Raw genomic sequence first — 24,291 nt, 5'->3', positions numbered from 1 at the left:
TCTTTCTTTCTTTCTTTCTTTCTTTCTTTCTCTTTCTTTCTTTCTTTCTTTCTTTCTTTCTTTCTTTCTTTCTTTCTTTCTTTCGTTCTTTGAGTGTCTTTGAGACAGTCATTTTAAAGTCTTTGTCTATTAGATCTGCCATCAGGTTTTTTTCAGGCACAATTTCTGTTGATTGATTCTTTTGCTTGGAATGTGCCATACTTTACTGTTTCTTTGTATGACTTGTGATTTTTCTTCTGTTGAAAACTGGACATTTGAATCTAACAGTGTTGTACTTCTGGAAATCAGAGTCTCTTCCTTCTCTAAGACTTACTGGTTTATTTTTGTTTGTTTGTTTAAATTGTTGTAGGCTCTTTCTGGGCAGATCAGCCCAAGCTATACACTTAAGGTTTTCTTGGGTTTTTCTGAGCCTGTGCCTTTGCCGGGACATGTGCAGTGACTTCCTAATTTCCTCTATACATGTAGCAGCTTTTGGATGCACTAGTCTTCAATATCTGGTTTCCATAAGGTGAAAGGAGACAAATGAAAGGAGGAAAAAAAAGACACCAACCCCTTAAATCCACTGGAAGTCACTCCAGGTAGAAGGGGAGGGGCTTGTAACCATGAGGGAGAGGCATAACAAAAATGGCCTTCACCTCTTCGTCTACACTTCTGTGATCATAGCCAGCAATCAGTGATCAGAGCAGGAGTCCCCGTTATTTGGAGGACAGGGTCTTTTTTTCTCCCCACCCTAATTTCATCAAGCTATGTGAAAGATCTTCCAGGAACATGGAGTGTAGGATGGGTAGCTACTACTGGCTGAGAGCTGAAATGACTGAAATTAACTGCAATTTAATATCCATCCCTTCCCCTGAAAGTTGCAAGCCTTCAGTAGACTCCAGAGTTCCCAAATAGTTACATGAGATTCTGCCAGTGCCATTTTTGTCTAGGTGGTGAAACAGACTTCTGATGCTTCCTACTCTATCATCTTCTCAGAATCTTTCAGGTTTTATGGTTTTTAGTGTGCCTTCACATTTATTCTTTGTGATAAATTTGCAAGACAGGTTACTGCAGTCACTCACTTTGATAGATAAGAAAGCTTAGTGGCTTGCCCACAACTATACAACTAATATATGACAGACCCAGCACTCAAATCCGTGTTTCTTTTAATCTACAGCACCCTCTGCTTTGATATAGTAAAGATGAAATAGTTAATGTAGAAATCAGAGAAGCGGGTGGGTCACGGTGGCTCACGCCTGTAATCCTAGCACTTTGGGAGGCTGAGGCAGGTGGATCATTTCAGTTCAGGAGTTAAAGACCAACCTGGCCAACATGGTGAAACCCCATCTCTACTAAAAATACAAAAATTAGCCAGGCACTGTGGTGCGCACCTGTAATCCCTGCTGCCCAGGAGGCTGAGGCACGAGAATTGCTTGAATCCAGGAGGCAGAAGTTGCAGTGAGCCAAGATCGCGCCACTGCACTCCAGCCTGGATGAAAGAGTGAGATTCTGTCTTAATCAAAAAAGAGCCCATATAGCCAAGACAATCTTAAGCAAAAAGAACAAAGCTGAAGGCATCACACTGCCTGACTTCAAACTATACTACAAGGCTACAGTAACCAAAACAGCATGGTACTGGTACCAAAACAGATGTATAGACCAATGGAACAGAACAGAGGCCTCAGAAATAACACCACACATCTGCAACCATCTGATCTTTGACAAACATGACAAAAACAAGAAATGGGGGAAAGGATTCCCTATTTAATAAATGGTGCTGGGAAAACTGGCTAGCCATCTGAAGAAAGCCGAAACTGGATCCCTTCCTTACATCCTATAAAAAAATTAACTCAAGCTGGATTAAAGACTTAAATGTAAGACCTAAAACCATAAAAACCCTAGAAGAAAACTTAGGCATTACCATTCAGGACATAGGCATGGACAAAGACTTTATGACTAAAACACCAAAAGCAATGGCAATAAAAGCCAAAATAGACAAATGGGATCTAATTAAACTGAAGAGCTTCTGCATAGCAAAAAGAACTACCATCAGAGTGAACAGGCGACCTACAGAATGGGAGAAAACGTTTGCAATCTACCCATCTGGCAAAGGACTAATATCCAGAATCTACAAAGAACTTAAACAAATTTACTAGAAAAAAAATCAACCCCATCAAAAAGTGGGCAAAGGATATGAACAGACACTTCTCAAAAGAAGACATTTATGCAGCTGATGGACACATGAAAAAATGCTCATCATCACTGGTCATCAGAGAAATGCAAATCAAAACCACAATGAGATACCATCTCACGCCAGTTAGAATGGTGATCATTAAAAAATCATGAAACAACAGATGCTGGAGAGGATGTGGAGAAATAGGAACACTTTTATACTGTTGGTGGGAGCGTAAATTAGTTCAACCATTGTGGAAGACAGTGTGGCGATTCCTCAAGGACCTAGGGCTAGAACTACCATTTGACCCAGCAATCCCATTACTGGGTATATACCCAAAGGATTATAAATCATGCTACTATAAAGAAAGACACATGCACACGTATGTTTACTGAGGAATTATTCACAATAGCAAAGACTTGGGACCAACCCAAATGTCCATCAGTAATAGACTGGATAAAGAAAATGTGGCACATATACACCATGGAATACTATGCTGCCATAAAAAAGGATAAATTCATATCCTTTGCAGGGACGTGGATGAAGCTGGAAACCATCATTCTGAGCAAACTATCACAAGGACAGAAAACCAAACACCACATGTTCTCACTCATAGATGGGAATTGAACAATGAGAACACTTGGAGACAGGGTTGGGGAACATCACACACCAGGGCCTGTGAGGGGGTGGGGGGCTGGGAGAGAGATAGCATTAGGAGAAATACTTAATGTAAATTGTGAGTTGATGGGTGCAGCAAACCAACAAGGCACATGTATACCTATGTAACAAACCTGCATGTTGTGCACATGTACCCTAGAACTTAAAAGTATAATAATAATAAAAAACACACAGAAAGAAATCAGAGAAGCAAAACCTTATCAACCTTTCTAGATACCGAGGAGTAGTACATCAGGATCTGGTGTACAGAGAAGAAGAGTTTGAGATGAACCAAGACAGTTCCACTGTTAACAAGTCTATGTGAAGCTACCCTCAAAGATTGAGGAAGCTGAGAGGCCAAAGAAAGAGTCTGACAAATCCAGTTTCTTAGAAAGAAACACTATTAATAGAGTCTTAAGAACAAAAGTTATGTCTTAGGCTGTGGTGAGATAAGAATGGTGGATCCCTGTGCCGTTTACCCCCAGACCCAGGACTTAAAAACCATAGGGAAAGAATGTGTAGGACAATTGAAGTCAACCCCTCAGTGAATTTTAAGAATGTGATGTGAATCTACCTAATGGCAGGTTTTATGGTTAAGGGTTGTTTTGACCTAAGGGCAGGATTTACAGTAACAGTAGATAAAGTAGAAATTTTAGAGGCATTTCCAGAACAGGGGTTAATCACAAGTCAACATGGCAGATCAGTATTTAAGATGGAATTGCTTGATTCTCCAAAAAAAAAAATACTGGGCCAAGAAAAGAAATTGAAAGTCTGAATTAAAAGCCCCAAAAGCCAAATCCGAAGGAGAATTTGGAGCGATAGCAGCTGGGGATTTTGTGAAGAGTCAAGAGGGCAGACCTGGGAATTTGTGAGGTCTACTTAGCCCAGCCCAACTGTGAAGACCCTTTTGAAAGCTGAGTTCTTTCTCTGCTGATCTCTAAGGCCCATAGCACCCTGAGCCAAAATTTTAACAGGAATAATAAGGTGTTAGATCATTTATTTGTATTTTTCATGGATTACATAGCTATGTGTTAAGGTTGTTGTAAGGCTGGTGCCATGGTTAGTGGTTATCATATTGGACAAAACAGTCAAACATGGATTTTTTTTTCCTTTCAATTTTAACTATATGCACATGTAAAGATATTCAAAGTGTTGAGAAAAATAAAAAGTGAAAAGTGGAAGTATTTTCCCTTGCCTTCCTCTCCACCTCTCTTTCTGCTCTAAAGATATCCACTATTAAAACTTTCTTTTGCATCCATTCAGGAAAATGTACATTGCAATTTTATATGGACAGGGTTTTCATACATTACATAAAATTACACTAGGGATACTCTTTGATATATATATATATATTTTTAAATTAAAACTATAACTTGGAGATCCTGATGCAACACTACATTTAGCTCTACTTCCTCCTTTTTAAAGGTTGCCCACTGTTCCATTTTTGGGGAACAGAATTTGTCAGTTCTTTATTCATATGCTTTTACATTATCTCCAACTTTTTACTGGTCGAGCCATGCTATAATATACATGGCAACTTATGTATGTGTGTAGGGATAATTCCTAACAGTCTATTTGCTGGATCAAAGAATAAGAACAAAACGACTCTCTAACAGTCCTCCATGGTAAGTAGTGTTTCCAAGCAAGGAGGAAATACACAATTTGGAAAAAGGATAGTGCATAAACAATAAAGACTGGAAAGAAAAGGAACCAGAGATAAAATAAACCACCTCTGGCTGTGAGATAAGAAAGATAAATATTTATATCAACAATTTTAAGAGTGCCCTTTAAAGTGTAATCAGTACAGTCTTTCCTGGGAATGCTTAAGAACAATGCTTTAAATGTCAGTATGTTTTATTGCATAAATACATCACTTTTAAAATACATGCTGTTCTTAGTTTTATTATAAAGATATTGCAGATTTACTGCATATAATTTGGAAAATGCAAAAAGACTAAAGCAGAAAATAGTTTTCACTCATCACTATTCAGAGACAACCAATATTGATTTTTTAATCTCTTCTTTCTGTATACGTATTAATATTTACACAGTTGAGATCATATTGTATATACAAACTTCCCTTTGCCAATCGTTTTGATTTTAATGATTTTTTCATTATTCTTTGCCTGCTTTTTTTTTTTTTAAAGATAATAGAAATCTAACATTGTTTTGCAATGAATTTGGATACCAGAATGACATTGACGTGGAGAAACCTTTAAATTCTATTCAATATCAAAGAAGACAAGCCATGGGTATCCCATTCATCGTACAATGTGGTGAGTGTTGATTTCCATTCTAATTACCAAATATTAAGAGTTCTTAAATATGCAAGTCATTGTGGGATGCAAGTCATTGAGGGAGGAGGGAGACAAAGGTTAGTAAGACATCTTGCTTTCCAGGAGGTTACAGTCTAGAAGAAAGTTGTAAGTGTGAAAATAATTGTAATACAGGGAAAAATAAGGTAAATGATATAATAGAGACAAATAATTTTTTGAGGGTTCAAAGCAAGGGATTGGGGAATAGAGGCAAGATTCTATGGTGGAGTCACATTTGTGATAGTCTTTGAAATAGTTTCAAGCCAGGCATGGTGGCTCATGCCTAAATCCCAGCACCGTGGGAGGCTGAGGTGGGTAGATTGCTTGAGCTCAGAAGTTCGAGACCATCCTATGCAACATGGCAAAACCCCACCTCTACAAAAAGTACAAAAGTTAGCCAGGCACAGTGGTGCACACCTGTGTTCCCAGCTACTTGGGAAGCTGAGGTGGGAAGATTGCTTGAGCCTGGGAGGTTGAGGCTGTGATGAACTGTGATTGTACCTCTGCACTCCACCCTGGGCAACAGAGTGAGACCCTGTCTCAAAAAAATAATAAATAAATAAATTAAAATCGAATTTTGATTGGCAGAGATGAAGAGTAGCGAAAGGTGAGTTAATATCAGGTGTACACTTCAGCTAAGATGTTTGTGAAAGAGTAATAGAAAGAGCTATCTTTCTATTTTTAATATATAACACTGTTTAATACCTAGTAGGAATTTAATAACTGACAACTGAATCACTGAACAATGAATAAATAATAAGACAAAAGTATTAGGTTGGGTAAAGATGTTAGAGATTCTTGAATGTCAGGATAAGGTTTTACTTTCATAAGCAAGCAGGAGGTATTGGAATTTTTTCCATAGGAGGGTAATTACATTCAGCACTTCCTGATATGTTTTCTAGCCACTACGCAAAGGGATAGGGAATTAAAGACAGTCTCTAATATTAATCTGTAACTAACAGCTCAGTAGAGAAAAACAGATGAGCAAACAAAAAAGCAGCCTATGGTGTGTAAAACTCTACAGAAGTATTATACAGCTCTCCGGGAGCGCCTCCCCAGCCTTTTGCCTGGGAGTATTCCAAGGAAGACCTGACTGGTCAGAGGTAACATGTAGTTAAAGTTGTTCTGGCAGCTCAATGAAGGATGACTTGGTGAAGGGCTAGAACAGGAGACTACTGTAATCTAGGATACAGGTGACGAATTATAAATGTCTGAATGAAGGTGTGGCAATGAGAGTTAAAAGAATCATACATGACAGATACTTAGAAGGTATAATTGAGGAAATTGATGACAGTATGTGACAGCCTGGCACATGCTAATAATAATGGAGAACAATTACTGTGATTTTGATTTGTACCAGGTACTGTTAGAATCCAATCTCCAGTACCCAAGAGCTGTACAAAATTGGGCAAATTGTTTAACTTCTTTAAGTCTCAGTTTCTTTTATGAAATGAGATTAGTATTTGTAGCTATATTATACAGTTTTAAGAATAATGTGAATAAATAAAGTTTACTAAGTGCTGAGGATAGTGTCTAGCAGTGTTGGTTTTTATGATGATGATGAGGAGGAGAATGTCATTTCATTCTCAGTAACTTTTAGATAAGAACAATATAATATTAATCTTTTAATAGATAATGATACTGAAATATAAGAAGTTAAATAATTTGTCCAAGATCATAGAGGTGGTAAGAGGTGGAGCTGTTCAAGTTCTTAACCTTTGTGTATACTGACTGTCTCTGCCTTAGATGAAAGAGACAAGTGTTAACCTGTGAGCCGTTAGCAGTGTGTCTGGAGGGAATTCAGGATTAAACCTAAGTGTAGCCTGGAGAGACAAGTGTGCCTTCATCCTAAAGGCAAGGAAGGACTGTTTTGGAAAGTGGGTGAAGAAATCAGAAGCTATAGACTGGAGAGGGGAATAAGAACAGAAGAAAGTACAGAAGAAAATGTGTATATGGCTCAGAAAACTTGATCGATCCTTCCTTCCTTCCTTCCTTCCTTCCTTCTTTCAATTTAATTTTATACTCGTTGAGACCATGGTTTTCCTTCTTATGTTAATCATGTAGTTGGAGACAGAAAGTGGTGTTGTCAGCAGATGGGTAGTAGGTCAGAGAAAATGGGAGAGTCAAGTCACTGAAATTCTTAATTTGATTTTAGAAGAGGTGAAGTGGATGTATTATTTAAGGTTCTTTTGGCTGAAAGTAGCAGAAACTAACTGGAGGGAACTGAGACAATAATAATAATAACTTGTTGGTGGGGTCCTGAAGTAGCTCACAGAACCCTAGAATAGATGTGCCATCAAGGATAATGGTATATGATGAAGGATTCGCTTGTCTTTGGATTGAGAGACACCTCATACTTCTGGTATATGCAAACTGACATCTTACTATGATAGATTCATTTCTGATCTCTTTTCTGTGTCATTTTGTTTTGATTGTCAGATCTTTGTCTTAAATGGAGAGTCTTGCCTTCCTCTACTGATTATCAGGAAAAAGAATTTTTTGACATTTGGATTTGTGCTAATAATCCCAACCGCTTGGAAAACAGGTAGTTTTTGATTATTTTCTAAAATTCTTTATTCATTTTTAACTTCTAAAGTTCATATGTATGAACCTTGAAAATGTTAACCTATAATATAGATTTTAGCTTAGTATCTGGTATCTCTTCAAACTCTAACACCCTGCTACCTGTGCAAAGATTATTTCATTGGTGTGCTTTTCCATCGAATAAAAGAGATCTCGTTGTAACTATCTGAAGACGTTGGGGTGTGCAGCTCTGCACTGCCACCCGTGGGAGACCACAACCTGGTACTTAAGAGTTCTTCCTTCCAGTTCATTTTCATACAACATATGTCCTTATTGTACAGAAATGTTACTCAGAGAGTGTCTCCAAGGGCATTAAACTGTTAGACCATATGCTTTTTCTGCTTAAATCATATATTGATTTCATTGCTTTATACTCTTGGAGGAAAAAGTTCAAACTAAAACAGGAAAAAGACTGATTAAATATTGAAGGGTGTCAACGTTATTACAAGCCCTTTTAGACTAGACTAGTATTTTCCCCTATAGGGAAAATAGTTAGTATTCCCCTTTAACAAAGGCACCCCTAAGTCAAGCATTGCTTTTCCATGCAGTCTATTCTAAGTCCTTTGAGCTGGATATGTGAGTCAATATTTTTAATATAGACATTAGGGTAATAACTCCTGTTTGGTTATTTTTTATCTGGCTCTGAAAAAGAAGAGCAAAAAGATAAAAGAAAAAGAAAACATTTGGAAACTGCTGCTAAAACTCCTTTCACCTAGAGTCCCCAGGTTATTTATATTTAGAGACTGAAGGAAAATGTCAGAGGTGGCAAAGGCTCTTAGATTTCAAATCATGGTCCAGGTTTTTTTGTATCCCTTTCTTGTTTTGCAATGCAACCTTGTTTTTCCCAAATAAAAATTTGTCACAGAACCCAAAAATAAAGTAGATAAATGCAAAACTATCCTGATTGGGTTGGAGGCTGGGAACCAAAGGTGTCCGCTTTTTTATTTCCGTTCCCTACTCTGCAGAAAGCCTAGAGCTCCAGGGACTGTGATTATAAAACACTGATCTATTCTTCTTTATTTTGGAAAACAGAGAATTAAAACCCAAATCCAGGCTAAGAAATCTATGTGTGAAGCCACTGGCCAAGATCTTCTGTTTCCTAACCTGTGTTCATCCCCAACTTGGGACTTAAATATCTCCCAAATAGGAACAAAGTGTTTGCTCAGTTTCAATATTAAGAATAGTTAATCATGTGAACTTACCATGAACTAAGAACTTTCATATAGTCTAGGATTGTATTTAGAGTTCAGACTCTGAAGACAGACTGCCTGGGTTTGACTCCTGGTTCTATTAGCTGTGAAATCTCAGAAATTATATAACCCCCCTTTAATTCAGCTTTCCATACACTGGAATGTGGTATAATAATAGGATCTTTATGCATCTTCTCTGGATCCAGCTAAGTCCCATTGTTATGACAATCTGCTGAAAGTCCCTGGTCACTAGAGGCCCTCGATCCTGAATTTAGGCTACTCCCCACAGATGTAACCCTATCCCTAGGACTTCTTAGACCAGTCTTGGGCACTGTCAGACCCACAGAACTGGGAAGCTGTCCTCTGCAGTTTCCCTTACCTTCAACTTACTGTTGTCCCTGCGTTGGCACAGACTCACCCCCTTCTGAAAAGTAACAGTACCATCTCAGAGCATTGTAAAATTAGTTTCAAAGCTGTATTAATTCTGTCTCTCTTTAAAAATTTAATTTTTAATTTGTATGAGTACATGATAGGTATATAGATTTATGAGGATATGAGATATTTTGATAAGGCATATAGTATGTAATAATCACATCAGGGTAAATGGAGGTATTCATCACCTCAAGCATTTATCATTTCTTTGTGTTAGAACATTTCAAATAGTACTTTTAGTTGTCATAAAATGTATAATAAGCTATTGTTGATTGTAGTCACCTTGTGCTATCAAATACAAGATCTTATTCATTTAATTCTGTCTCTTTTTCACATAAGAACAGTGCCACTTGTGATGAGTGGCTAGATAAATTTAGCCATGTTGACAGAAAACTGATGGACATTAAAAGCCTATCATGCAAAAAGTTTTCCTATATTTATAATTTTCTTAAGTCCTTGATTCTTTAAATATAATGACATAATATGAACCATCTGTGTTTTATTTTCACGGAAAATATTGTGACAAAAATATACTTAAAGTGGCAGCAAGAGATTTAAGGGAGATGTAAAGAAAAATTGATCAAAAGGGCAGTTAATTGAGATTTGGCACTTCCTTCATGGGAGCTCATTAACAGTGATGTAGATATGATGATTCCCAGGGAGGGGGAAGAAATTAATCTGATGACCTTGCTCAGTCCTTTGACTCAAAATGGTAGGATGGGCCATGCATACCTTGAGAATATGCTTCAAAATACATTATTGCTAGGCAGGACCCCTGACATATGTGCCACTGGATTTGGATAGAATCACTTAAAATAAGTGTAATAAAGTGATGATAAGTATAGTTATGTATTAGGGAGTAGTCTATGAGTAGAGGGACAGAGTAATGGGATGAAAAGTGTCATTGTCTGTATTTACAGAAAATACGGTTTCTTGTCAGTAGTTAATTGCCAGTTGTCAGCAAGGCCATTGCCAACAGACAGCATTTGAATGAACAATGTGTAACTAGAACTTGGGCTGGAAACATGGTAATAACTTTCTCTTACTTTGCAATTATATATGCTATCTCATTCCATTTTTATAAAAGGCCTATGAACTTTCCCCATTTCTCAGAGAAGAAAATAGAGAGGCTAAGAAAGGATTAGTAACTTGCCCAGAATTCTTCACTACAGCTGAAATTGGAAGCTAATTTTCTGATGCAAAACCTGTACCCTTCCTGCCTTACCACATTGTCTGTTGGAAGGCATCCTTTTCCATTTCAGGAAGGCTAGTTTCATTCAGATACTTTTTAGTGGACAAAATACGTCTTACAAATGGTAGTATTCAGTAACCTGGACAGGGTAAGGTGGAGCCATTCTTTTTTCGAACCATTGGAGCCTGGTTTTGTTTTCCACTTCAAGCACAGAGGGAGGCTGTACGTTTTTGACACAGTATCTGAGAAATAGCGATCAGTATGCTTCCATTACATTCATACTATGCACTTACCTGCATTGAAAATAGGGATTACCAACAGAGTAAAAATGATGCCTATTACTTGGCTGAACCAAAAATGTCTGAATTTTGAAAAGGATGTGAAAAAATATCTATGGATTGTATTGCATATTAAAGTGTAATTCATGTCCAAACATCTGTAAATGAAGACAATTGAATGAATTGCATTCTAATAAAATGCTTGAGGTTTCTTCCTTCTAAATAAAAACTTAATGCTGTCACAGGTTCTTTTCTGAAATGAAGTAGAAGCCTATACAGATGCCACCCCACAGTTGTCTTCAAATCAACACTGTGGGTTGCTGTATATTTAGAAGTTGTCCCTAGGGTTTGTTTATCTAGCACCTTTCTTTGAAAATAACAATAATAACAAACACCATGTGTGGGTGGAATTAAGTGTTTTTTCACAGTAGTACCTGAATTTGATTGTAGTTCCTAACTCTTCTCTGCTGGTATGGGGCAAGAAAAATATATGCTGCAACCCTGAAAAACAGAGAAATGGTGGGTTGTATCTGCCTCCCTTTTCCCTCACTGTTTCAGATGGGAGAAAGTCTTCTCTCGATCCTCAGCCTCCTCCTCCCTTGCCTAGCCTAAGACCCATGCATTTTCTGTGACTTTGTCCCTTCCTCCTTTTTTTGGTAGTTCAGTGGAACTCCTCCCCTCCCCACCCCCAATCAACAATAGAAAACTCATTGACCCAGAGCAGGCTGGCAGAGCTGACCTCAGCGTCTTACGACTCTATTGCATGCTCCCCGCCATGCCCTGAATCAAAGCTATGCCCAGTGGGAGCTGAACTTCTTGTCTGTATTAAGCCTTGATACCAAAGTGAACAAAATAATATCTTACTTTGTCGGCAGTTTGGCTGACTCAGTTCCCCAGTACATAGCCACAAATGCAGAAGTAAGAAAGGAAAAATGGCCTCAAACCTTCCAAACCATAAGCTTTGAGGGTTATTCGGGTTTTTTTTGTAATTAAAACAAGGGATGTGCTGATCCATAGCCTACGTATTGTTCATTTACAAATCATTCTACATTATTCTACATTATTATGTATTTACTAACCCACAAGTTATTAGAACAGCATATCTGTAAGCCTGGAAAGCAGATACTCATGGCAGCAAGCACTTGGGCAGAATGCTGCTGTCAGGACCAGTAATGCATCTCATTACCTCCCGAGGCTGTTGCTGAATCCTACATCACATCATGTAGTCACTGGTCTTCACAGTCATCCTGGGTCATCCATATGTTTCAGAGGCATAATTATTTGCCATATTTTAAAAAGACATATATATTTCGCTACCATTTTGCGGGGGGGGAAATGACAATGATGAGATAAGCTCAGTGATCTCAAATAATTTTTGCAAAAGTCCTCATTTTATGATAGTGTAGAATAAGTGAAGCATTAGCAATATAATTGACGCTTTCCCATCTTTGTAAATATGTGCTATTGTCCACATTTTTTATTAGACTGTTTTCCATGCAAATTGGAGATTTAAGGTTATTTGTTATCGAAAGCCACCAATACAATGCTTTTCCTTTGTATTTGAATTTTGGATATATGACATAAAGAGTAACTGCTTGTAGAAGTAAATCATCTTTTACAGACAGTAAGTAGTTTTATATTTCTCCTGATGTTGATCTTGTACTTGTTGATTCTGAAGTTGTCATCAGATAGAACGTCTACCTTCCATCCCGCTGGGCACCATGAGCACAATATCACCATCAAAAAATGAGAAAGAGAAGCAACTTAGAGAGTCTGTCCTAAAGTATCAAAGTAGACTGGCAGAACAGCAGCCACAGGTGAGTTGTAATTAATTCCTGCCAATTCGCCCGTGACTCTTGAACTGTTGGTTTCATAGGTGCAAATTGACTAAAGTGGTTTACACGATAAAATGTGTATACTCTTTTTTCTGTCCTTTTTGATGTCTTTTAATTTTAGATCTAAGACATGTTCTAAAGGGTGAGTTTTGTAAAAAAAAAAAAACAAAAAATAAAAAACTGTATATGTGATATCTAAGCCCATCTACACAACAATGCATATGAGAAATAGGGACATTTATTTCTACTCCACAGCTGCTCATAGAGCCTTGTGGAATCAGCCAGCATGTCCAAGGTCATGTGGTCAAGGCGCAACACAAGTTTGTGTAACTCCAAAGGTCAGGCTGTTTTTATTTCATTCTTCCCTGAGGGAGGGTTTTAAGGTAAAGAGTTCTTTTAAAAAACATTAACCTATTAATTTAAAAAGTCAAAGTCATATTTAATTGTTAAGAAAATTCAATAAATTAAACATTACTATCAATCCACATAGGTAACCATGACAATTTCGAGTGTAAGAAAATGTGGCATGTAGAAAAATTATTTTATTTTCTTGACTAATAATTCAATCTCTATAGATTTAGCACATGAATTCATTATTTTTTAATTGTGTAGCCTGTCGGCTTCCTCAAACAGCACTTGTAGCATATGTCCAAATGTGTGGACACTTCTGTAGATGTCAGGAAATAAAATGCTTATTAAAATAGAAAATTCAGTGATGAAGTGGGATTTAAGCTCCCCAGCCATAGCAGCTTATAGTAAGTGTTTTCCTGGGCTCATAGATTACTCTTTTATCTCACTTAGCTTGTTAGGGTGCTGCAGTGCAGGTCAGATACCACCTGAGATTACAACCAAAGAAACCAGAGCCGCCTTTTTCACCCTGGAGTCTTAGGGTCTCTCTAGGAAAGATACTGAGAGTCACTTTGGAAACACATTCTCCTAAGCACTCTCCCACTCCAAAAAGTGGCTCAACTTTCTACAGTTTTTAAGACCTCGAGTCATGGGTTTGATAACGAAAGTCAGAAATAAAGGTTTCACAGACTTTTAATAAATAATTAGGTACATTCGGATCTTTTTGTTATGAAATATTTTAATTTTGTTTCTTATTTACCACACTTTGTGAAGGTATTCAGCACATTAAGAATTGATTGCATGTTTATTGCCGTCTCTGGACATTGTTTTTCTTTTCTACAGCGGTCATAGCTAACCCCTGTATACTAATAATGCCAATCACCAAGACTTAATTAGCCTGTTGTTTGTTTAAGATTGGATGTTGTATTCATCACTGAGGTAGAGAATTCGATGGCAGCTGATGGAATAGCAGATTTGGGCCAACAGTTCTGTGTTCTTTCTTCTTGGTAGTTGATTTTTTTTCATAAGATTTAAGCCAAGGTTATAGATTCAGTTTGTTTCAAATGTAAACACAGGAATTTAGCAGTACTTACATAGAAATTCACTGCCAGTACTTCAAAGGACATAACCCTCTCCATCCTCCTTTTCCCTTTGCAAAAGGAAAATTTTACAGAATCCTTTGAATCCTTTTACATACTTTCTAGTACTTGGGGCTTATAACTGACCCTGCTTTTGTGGTAACCAAGGAAAGCTTTGGGTTGAGGTTCACTCAACCAAAGGCAACCAGTTAATTTTGAGGTGATCATTGAGCACATACTTGCCCTCAGGTCTGTCCCAGGCTGGGAATTACGGGGAATACAGAGTATCTGTAATACCAGAATGTGAGTTCCATGAGAGCAGGAATAGTCTTGGTTTTACTTAACTGTGAATCTATATTAACCAAAACAGTGCCTGGCATATACTGGGTACTCAATAGGTAGTTGAATCAGTAAGTAAAACATGCCCTCAGATCATTATACAGTCTTTTTGTGGACCAAGTCTAACAGCTATTTAAAAATGAGCAACCCCTATAAAGTAGTATTAATTCAAATGTGTTTTCTTATTGTAATTGACACTGCAATAGAAGTTTACTGTGAGGGCAGCTTCAATCAAAGAAAGTTATGTGGGGGGTTGGGCACGGTGGCTCACACCTGTAATCCCAGCATTTTGGGAGGCTGAGATGGGCAGATCACTTGAGGTCAGGAATTTGAGACCAGCCTGGCCAACATGGTGAAACATCATCTCTACAAAAAATACAAAAAAATTAGCTGGGTATGGTGGCTCATGCCTTGTAATCCCAGCTACTTCAGAGGCTGAGGTGGGAGTATCTGGGAGGCAGAAGTTGCAGTGAGCCCACGCCACTGCACTCCAGCCTGGGAGAAAGAGCGAGACTCTGTGTCAAAAAAAAAAAAAAAGAAAAAATAAATCAAAGAAAGTTATATAGTGGAAGTGACACTTGTATCTTGAAGTGTGTTTAGGATAAATAGAGGGAAAAGGATAGGGCATTTCAGGTGAGAAAAACAACCTAAAGGAACACTTGGAGATGAGCACTGATTTGTTCTTTCACGGAACCAGTCACTTAGATTACATGCTAAGCTTACATATTTTAAAAATTAAACTCAGTTTTTTGTGTGGTATTTGTTTTAAAAATGGCGTGTCTTGTGATAATGATGCAACTCCCGTATAGTTATAACATGGTAATTACTGAACAGAAGACCTCTGGAAGATGACCTTGATTCCTCCTTTCACAAAAATAATCCATGAACATGTTGCAAAACTATGTTTTGGTGATATTTATCTGATGCCAAAAATAAGACTAAAAACCATGCAGTGTTCAATGTAAATTTCCTGTCCTCCTTCTAAAACCCTTTAGAAGAAATTTTGGAATGTGATATAAGAAAGGATAGGAAAGCTAGAAAAACAGGGCATCATTGGCCCCATTCATTTTCAGGTGTAGGCTAGACATCACTGGAAAATCAAGAACTGGCTAATTCATTACTGTGATTTACTGTATGTCTATTGTTGGTATCCATTCGCCCATTCAGTATCACAGAATCATACAATATATACCACATAATTGTTATTTGCCCTTCTCTTCCTCCCTCCCACACCCAATGACCACTTACCCATTGACCAGACCTGGGTAGTGAATATAAAAATGACCTAAACCTGCACACCCTATCTCTTAACTCTCTTGCATTTCAGCTTTAATGGTAGCTGGCATCTTGATCTGGAAAATGAAGGGCTGACTAGATAAATCAAAGATCTTTCTGTATTTTAGGTTCTATGGGTATCTAATGATTAGATGGTAAGAGAGTTATCCTAATCATTAGATGTTGTCCCGTAGGAGAAAATGAAGTAGCTAGATCTAAAGGTATCGTTTCCACATGGTATCTTATTTAATTCCTACAACACTCCAGCTAGTGATATCTATTTTAACAAAGCAGAAAGTGAAATCCAAAAAAGTTAAATAATTTTAATCAAGTCAAATAGCTTTAAATGGTGAGGTTGGAATTTATTTCCTTTTTGCCTAATTCCAGCACCATTTTTCTCACAGTCTCATAGGAAAAATACAGACAAAAAGGACATAAGAACTTTCACAGTAGCCACAAACTTATATATTGCAAATTCTATTTGTTAAGGGAAATACCTAAGTTCAGTAAACCTAATAGGAGAGCTCAAATTCAAGATCTGTCTCCTGCGGTGCATTTTATAGAGTAAAGGGGTTGTCCTCCATGTAATTGATAAGCTATGTCAACAAGCCAAGATCCTCGTTATAAATTGTACTTCTGAATACAACCCATCCCCATCTTAATCCTTCTGAATAGATGAATGAGTAATCTGTTTCTAACTACTTTCAGCTTCACTCCACATTACCTGCTGTTTTCTATACCGAGTGACAAGTGCCACCTGCTGGCCAAGTGATGAAGCTTTTATTTCCATTGTTTCACTGGATTGCTCAGTTGTTATTGGCATATTAACTGGATAATTGTTATTTTTCAGTAAACCTAGGCAATAATTTTAAAACCATAATGTTATAAAATAAATTTATCTGTATTTCAGGACCTCCGTGTTCTCAAATTTACCTCTTTCTCAGTTTTAACTTACAATTTCTCTTCTACCTTCTATTGTATGACAAGGATGATTGTGTCGTTATCATGTACACAGAATCTAGTTTTAGTTATACTTTATTCAGAGTTTTATGGTACCATCTAAAATCCACTTAATACCCTTAATAATTAAAAGGCAGATCATACCTTTATCCCTGAATTAAGCTCCCCTGTATTTACCGCTTTATACCTAAGTAATGTTAATGAGTAGTGTATTTGCATAATCAATATATTTGTGCAATGTGTGATGAATTGCTTATGTGTCCCCTAGGTCTTTCTGAATTAATCTTTTCTATTTACTATACATTTCTTGGCATACAGTGCAGGCTGTCTATAATCTGAGACTAGTTGCCTTTCTATTAATATAATAGCATTCGTTTCTTCCACTCTGTATGGTGCTTCTACTGAGCTTCTCCATGTTCCTTACGAGTATTCACTTCCATGCTGCTCTGCAGGCCTTTGTTTCTGTATTCTTGTCTGGAGCAGCCTCTGGTCTTTCTCCAGTCCTTCAAGATCCAAACTATTGCCAATCCCTATATGAAGTCTTCTTTCATTTACCTACTTGGAAAAGTATCCCCTTCCTTCCAGTTCCCTTTGTCCCATGTGGTCTTTCTTAGAGCGTGTTTTACTTTCTACCTGGTATTATAGTCACTTTTTGTCTAACGTTATAGTTACTTATGTATCTGATCTGTCTCCCATATCAGACTATATGCTTTTTGAACTAAAGGACTATTTTTGTTCATCTTTGTATTTCCAATGGTACCTAGGCCTGCAGCTTTCATATAATAAGTATTTAGCAAACAATGAAGGATGGAAAGAATAATTTGATTTATGCAGAATTCCTAAAAGATGAATATTTTATATTTGATTGGATTGGTTGACTCTACATAGATGAGACTTACCACCTTCTGCATATATTACTGAAGACCAAAATGTTCTTGTACCTGGTCACAATAAACTGTCATATTTGGATTGGAATACAGAGACTGCATTTGGATTTCATTTGTCATGTTCATAGTCATCCCATCAAATATATAGCCTTTATAAGACTTCATGCCTGGTGAGAAGAATTCCAACAATAGAATTCTGTTCTTTTTCAGTGCTCATGTGGACACACATACACACAGAAGTGATAGAGTGTAATCTGGCAATTCCCACACTGGTTGTTTTAGTCGTAAATGCAGAGCAAAGTAGTCTTGCCGAACTTTCAGCTGTGTTTTCCAAATTGAATGGCATATCTGAGTACAGCTTTGTGATGAAGAATGTGAATGCATTTTTCCATGTAGAACTTAATCTTTTTAATGTGTCATTATTGTGTAGGCTGCTGAGGTTTCAAATCTGTATAACTATAGTGACAGATGCCATAGAAAATATATTTATTCTTCAAGAGTGCTTTTTAGTCTCCTTATATAAACTGTCATCATCCAAAATTTGTGACACCTAAAGGCCCTTGTCTAACAAGAGGCTATTCTAGTTATTGTAGATGAAATATTTTACTTTATTACTCTTACTACAAATATCTCATTTTTCTATGGTGATGAATTGCTTTTTGAAGAGGGATAATGCATAATATATTCACACTTTGCGTCCTATGCCCTGTGTTCATGGCATACCAAATGAGACGTTAAACAAATTGCTTGTGATTAACTAGTGTGCAAGTCCCTTGAAGGCAGATATCATGTGTTGCTTTCTTCTGTGTACCTCCTACCACACACCTGGTGCAATGTTGGGCACAGTAGGTGTCTAACAGGAGTTCAACTCTTTAACTTGCACTGCTTCTCCAAATTATGTTCTTACTCGTCCTTTCTTGAGAAGCTGACATCATACTTCCTGGTGGAACGGCATTCGTGGTTTACTGAACAGACTCAGACAGCACTAATGATTAAAGAGCATCAGAACAGCCTGGCGTTGTGGCACAGTGCGGTGCAGGGAACTCAGGACATTCTCAGCTCCTGGCTTCATAAGCAACTTTATTTTACCATGGGCTTGACACTGAGGAATGCCATCCATTGTGTCTACTCCTGGGTTTCACAGAAGTGACCAAATGCTGTTGTCAAAGGCCAAGAGGACTTTGAGTCCAGAGGGAACACAGTTTTCCTCCCAGAAGGACAGTAATAGCTTTGGCAGTTGCAGGCAGTCTTGGCACATTACATCCCTCCCTTTGCATGCTGGTCAGTCATTCCTGTTCACGTCTCACAGCAGAGATGGAGAGAGTAGAGGTTCAGATGTGTTGCCTGAAATGATTTTCACTGCAGGGAATACTAATTTGGGTTTTAATGCGAATTCACCTATTTGATCTCTACCCTACAAAAACTCCTTAAGCATCTGAACTCTATGTACAACCAGTCTCCAGTTAGTGTGCATGTTAATCAGGGACTATCAGAGGCTGCCTGGTGTCCAGGGTACACTTCAGGGCCTGTTTCCTGACTCTGCTCAGAGTAAGATATAAGTCTTCAGCTTCCTTCCACAGCAGGCTGCTCACTGCTCCCCTCTCAAGGAAGTCTGTGCCTCCGCGCCTGTACGCTCTGGGCACCAGCCCACCTGAGTCCTGCCTCTCTGAGCTTGAATCCTGTTTTTCAATTTGCTTGACCCAATTTCCTTCTTACTTAGGACCTAACTTTACATTCTGAATTCAGTTTGGGGAACTGTGTTTCATGACTGTTGTTGATTTTGAACTTAAAACCTTGTATCTTGTACTCCTGATTCAACCTCATTCATCCTTGTCCCCTGACCATATATGTGATCTGAACCTGCTCCCTTCCTCTGTCTCAATTCCTGGAGGCCAGAGTAAAATTCATACTTAATCTTAATTGGGGTCTATTTTTCACCTTGGACTTCACCAACATGTGATTTAACCTCTCCACTCCTTCCGTTAGTCTTCCCCCTCCAAGTCTAGCGTTCTAACCAGGATGTAAGGTCTCCTGACACATCAGGGATTTGCATCAAGTCCTAAAGAACTAACTGACATTTGTCCATGACCTTTGCTTCACAAGGGTCTAGAATAACTTTTCCTCCACTTGGCGGAACCCCAAAAAGGTCTTGTAGGCACAAGCCAAGACCACTAGGAATAATTTCTGGCATTTGAAAATAAAACGAAGTATTACTTATAGTGCTTCTGAACAGCAGCAGATCTAGTTTGTTTTTGTTTTGTTTTGTTTGAGTCTGAGGTTCCTACAATTTTTGGGGTCCCTTTTAAAGCAGAAAATGCCAAATTATAAATAAGAAGTTAGGACAGTGCCATGGAAGAGGCTTGTGTAAAGGAGGGATGTTGCTGCTTAAGCTATATATACTTCATGGTTCACCCACTGTTTGTTTTTGCATATATTATACCATGTGGTCACTGCAGGGTTTTTTTGTAATAAAGGAGAATTACATATTTTTCATATTTCCACTTCCCTTCTCTCCAATCTCTTCCCCAAGATTTCCATAATTATGTATACTTTTGGTGAATTCTAAAACTAATTCCTGTAACTGTATGTATTACATGGATGAAAAAACCTAACGAGAAGGATGAATGGAGGGATGAAATGATAATAACACTTAGAATGTGCCTCTATGAGCAGTGCTGTAAATGCACTGACATTTAATCCTTAGTACAATACTATGATTGCTACGATTCCTATTTTGTGGATGAGGAAACTGAGTCACAGAGAAATAATCTGCCAAAGATGGAGTTAGGAAACTGCAGAACCATGATTTCAGCCAACACAGACTGGCTCCAGACCCCTCATTCTATTACTAAACTACATTGCCCCTCTGGCCAATGTGACATAAACAATGTAGGAATACAGGGTAGATCTGAAATGTAGGATGGATTCTTAGTTCAAAGCTGTTGGAACGACTCTGCTTTTCTATTTTCAGTTTGGCTCAGTAGCTCTTCTGTGTAAGAGAAGTTGAGAAATTAACGGCTAATAGTAATCATAATTTCTTTTTCTCAGTAGCTCTGTCTACAGTGGGAGGGTTGGAAGGCAAGGTGACTTTGGAAAGCTTTACAGAAGGAGGAATGCTTAGGAGCTCTTTGAAGAAGGAGATGCAAGCAGCAGGATGTGGTGGACAGCATCGGCCTGGCGTTAGGATCCCTGCCTTCAGGTCCCAGCCCTGTTGTTCATAGGCTGAGTGACCTCAGGCCTGCCTGGTGTCCATAGTCCTTGATCTGAGTACCTCCAGCCTGGTGAAAAGAAGCAGATTAAGACTATATCTATAGGTCATTTCTAGAGAAGCTTCTCTGAACGTTTAGGGCACAGGAAACCATGAGGAGGAGGCACAGCATTCTCTCCTGAGCGTGGAATTGGCGTGTTGCTTCACTGCAACTGGCTGTTCATTTGCTATTGGTGATCATTCCTCTCTTCCTTTGGGAGGGCAATAGGGAGAGGACACAGTCAAGTACTTCCTGTTTTAACAAATAAAAAAGGTGGGGGTGGGGAATTAGGCTAGATGTTTGCAAAGACCCATTCAAATTTTAGAACCCGTGAATATTAGTTGCCGATCTTCTATCACAAGCGGCTACGTTTCAAATATCTATATTTACTGATACCATTTTGCATATAAACATGGTATTTCTGGAGCAGAGGAAAGTATTATATATAATACAAGGAATCATGCTAATTACCCTTTGCTCCGGTTTTTACCCCGGAGCAATGGATCGGGTGAGAGTCAGATCAGATGATATCTTACAATTTGTACTGTAGGCAAAGAATCCCAAGAAAATGTATCTGGACATTACTATAGGAGAGCGGCAACCACGCTCTCCACACTCTTTTGCTCTTTGGGAAGGGCCCTGAGTTGTAACTCCTACCCTTTGGAATGTAAACAGATCTCTCGGAGTAGGGGAAGATGAGACTAGTTTCTCCAGCTTTACGATTCTGGTCTTGTCTCTGTGGTCCCAGGTTTTATTCCTGCCTTAAAATATAAACACATACTTCCAGGGAGGTAAATGTCTCTGGAGGCAAATCTCTTCACATGCCCTCTCCACTAATAATCAGTTGCAGATTAAATTCTAAGATTTGTTCTTTTAGTCCAAGTCCCAAGTGAAGTAAATTTAATCAGAAAATCCTAACTGTACAGAAACATAAAAGTATTTTCTCTATAGTCCCACGAAGAATTGATAGAAAATTAGAAAGGAGCATTCTTTACTTTTCAGGGCTGTGAGTCTGTCTGTCTGAAAACGTCACAATTTGATAGAAATATTCACTCCTGAGATCTACACCAGACGGACTAAACAAGAATCTCTGGGTCTGGTGCTTTGGAAGCTGCATTTCTGCTGCTTCCCAGATGATTCTGTGCACCACCAATATTCACTTCTTTATTCCTGGTTTAAGGATTCTTCAGTTTTTCTACTTCCAGAGACAGTTCATCTTATGCAGTTCTCACTGATTCAGTCTGCGATTTGCGGGACTTTCTAAACTCGTAAAGAAATGTAATAGTCTTGCTGGGAGAAGTTATAAGTGTCATTTAAAAATGAATACTGATGTTCTCAAGCTTTCTAGGGTAATGATTCTTCTTTGAAATCTGAAAAGATGATGATAATGATAAAAAAAGATGCTATCATTGGTAAACAGCTACTCATTAAGTAACTCAGATTTTGAAGTAGGTTAACTGTTATTCAGATTTCTATTTTACAAAAATGCAATCAAAGATGTAAGAATGTATTCCTCAAAAAAAGTACACACGTGATTTTTTTAAAAATATATTTTTAAAACTATAGGCCAGCCCCAAAACTGATGCTGAAAATCTTTGTCTGTTGTTTGAAATGTATCTATTAGTGGAAATCTGTATCTCTAATTAGAACCAGAAGGAAAACTTTTAGGGGAACCATTTACATTTTTCATTTAGGTCAACTTCATTTAGTACACTTAACATGTGCAAATTTAGTGCACTAATTATATGTAAATCACTCTTTCCACAGAGGATGCTTCAATAGATAAACCAAAAATCCTTTTTGTCTTAATGCTTCAGAAAACTTTCTCCTGATCTTGTGTTTTACTATTTTGCTTTGACTTTTTCACTTCAATTCCATTGGATTATTAAATTAAGTGTGCAAGTATTTCCTTTGTATCTGTTATGATCTAAGCATTGTGCTAAGTCCATTGGGCCTTATAACAAACAGAAAGGCCATTGCCAACCTCTGCAACGTAAGTTTCAGAGGGAAAGCCAGGTGGGATGAGGGGAAATGGTGAATGGAAAGTAAAGAAGTAGAAGCCATGGGTAATAAGCTGTGTTAGGAAGTTTTGTACTAAAGGAGCAAAGAAACATGGGGTTACATTAGCTAGAGCATTAGGTAGGGTTGAGGCAAATTCGTGATTAGGAGAGATTAGACAATGTTTCTGGACTAAGAGGAAAAAGCCAGTAAAGTTGAAGAAGTATAGCACACAGGTGTGATGGGACCTTTTTCTTTTTTCTTTCTTTTCTTTCTTTTCTTTTTTTCTTTTTTTGTTGAGGTGGAGTTTTGCTCTGTCACCCAGGCTGGAGTGCCGTGGTGCGATTTCAACTCACTGCAACCTCCGCCTCCTGGGGTTCAAGCGATTCTCCTGCCTAAGCTTCCCCAGTAGCTGGGATTACAGGCACCCGCCACCATGCCTGGCTAATTTTTGTGTTTTTTTAGTAGAGATAGGGTTTCACCATGTTGATCAGGCTGGTCTCGAACTCCTGACCTCAAGTAATCTGCCCGCCTTGGCCTCCCAAAGTGCTGGGATTACAGGCATGAGCCACCTCACCCAGCCCGGGACCTTTTTCTTGTAAAGAGTCCAGTAAGCACAGGAAGGAAGGATTACTAGGACCAAAGTGCAGGGTTTAAGTTAGGGCAGGAGGAGGGACATTTTTTCCTCTGAGATTGTGGAAAAGAAGTTAAGGGTGTTCACATACACCTAAAACTTTTATGAAAGAGGTAGGCTTTATGTGGAGGGTACAGTAAAGATTTGGAACAATCTTTGTGGAGATGGATACAGAAGCTAGTTAGGAACAAGTGAAAAGATTGTCCAGAAGAGTATGAGAACTATGCATATTTCTTGTAGTGTGGATTCAATGGTTATATATAGTTTAAGCATCACTGATCTGAAAATTTGAAATTCAAAATAATCCAAAATTTAAAATTTTTTGAGTGCGATACAACACTACAAGAGGAAAATTCATCTGGTTTATGTGACAGGTTGCAGTCAAAACAGTCAAAACGTTGTTTCATGCACAAAAGTATCTAAAATATTGTATAAAATTACCTTAAGACTGTGTATAAGGTGTATATGAAACGTAAGTGATTTTTCATGTTCAGACTTGGGTTCCCAAGATAACTAATTATATATATGCAAATATTCCAAAATTCAAAAAGTCCTGAATCTGATTCTCAGACAGACTGTCCTGGGAATCACTTCTGTTTCCAGGCATTTTGGATAAGAGATACTCAACTTGCACAAATTTTAGCAGCCTGGAATTTCTGCAAAGATGGAAAATGATGTCGTTGATCCAAGACTGAGAATTATGAGGATGGCATGGCAGAGCATAGCTGATGTGATAGACTCTTTTTCTCAGACAGAATTGGGAATGGAAGGGAAGTCAAGAGGGTTATAATAAATTCAGAGAAAGAACTGTGGGAAAAGAAGTTTCTATGCGTATGAGGAACATTGATAATAATCCTGAAAGAATTAGAAGAACTATAAATTATAAAGA

At 38.0% G+C, this 24,291-nt stretch overlaps 1 protein-coding gene across 2 annotated transcripts in view; it reads left to right on the top strand.

The window, feature by feature from the left end:
- The window catches only part of MORC1 (MORC family CW-type zinc finger 1), a 173,583-nt gene that overhangs the window by 86,325 nt on the left and 62,967 nt on the right, over positions 1-24,291 (top strand). For both annotated transcript variants that reach the window (XM_011932752.1, XM_011932753.1), the window contains exons 15-17: positions 4,957-5,085; positions 7,564-7,669; positions 12,478-12,616. In XM_011932752.1, coding sequence (XP_011788142.1) covers positions 4,957-5,085; positions 7,564-7,669; positions 12,478-12,616 — 374 coding nt within the window. The remainder of the gene's footprint in view (positions 1-4,956; positions 5,086-7,563; positions 7,670-12,477; positions 12,617-24,291) is intronic.

The sequence above is a fragment of the Colobus angolensis genome, unplaced genomic scaffold, assembly GCF_000951035.1.
Source record: "Colobus angolensis palliatus isolate OR3802 unplaced genomic scaffold, Cang.pa_1.0 Scaffold98, whole genome shotgun sequence".
Classification (NCBI taxonomy): domain Eukaryota; kingdom Metazoa; phylum Chordata; class Mammalia; order Primates; family Cercopithecidae; genus Colobus; species Colobus angolensis.
This window is presented reverse-complemented; position numbering and strand designations above follow the sequence as displayed.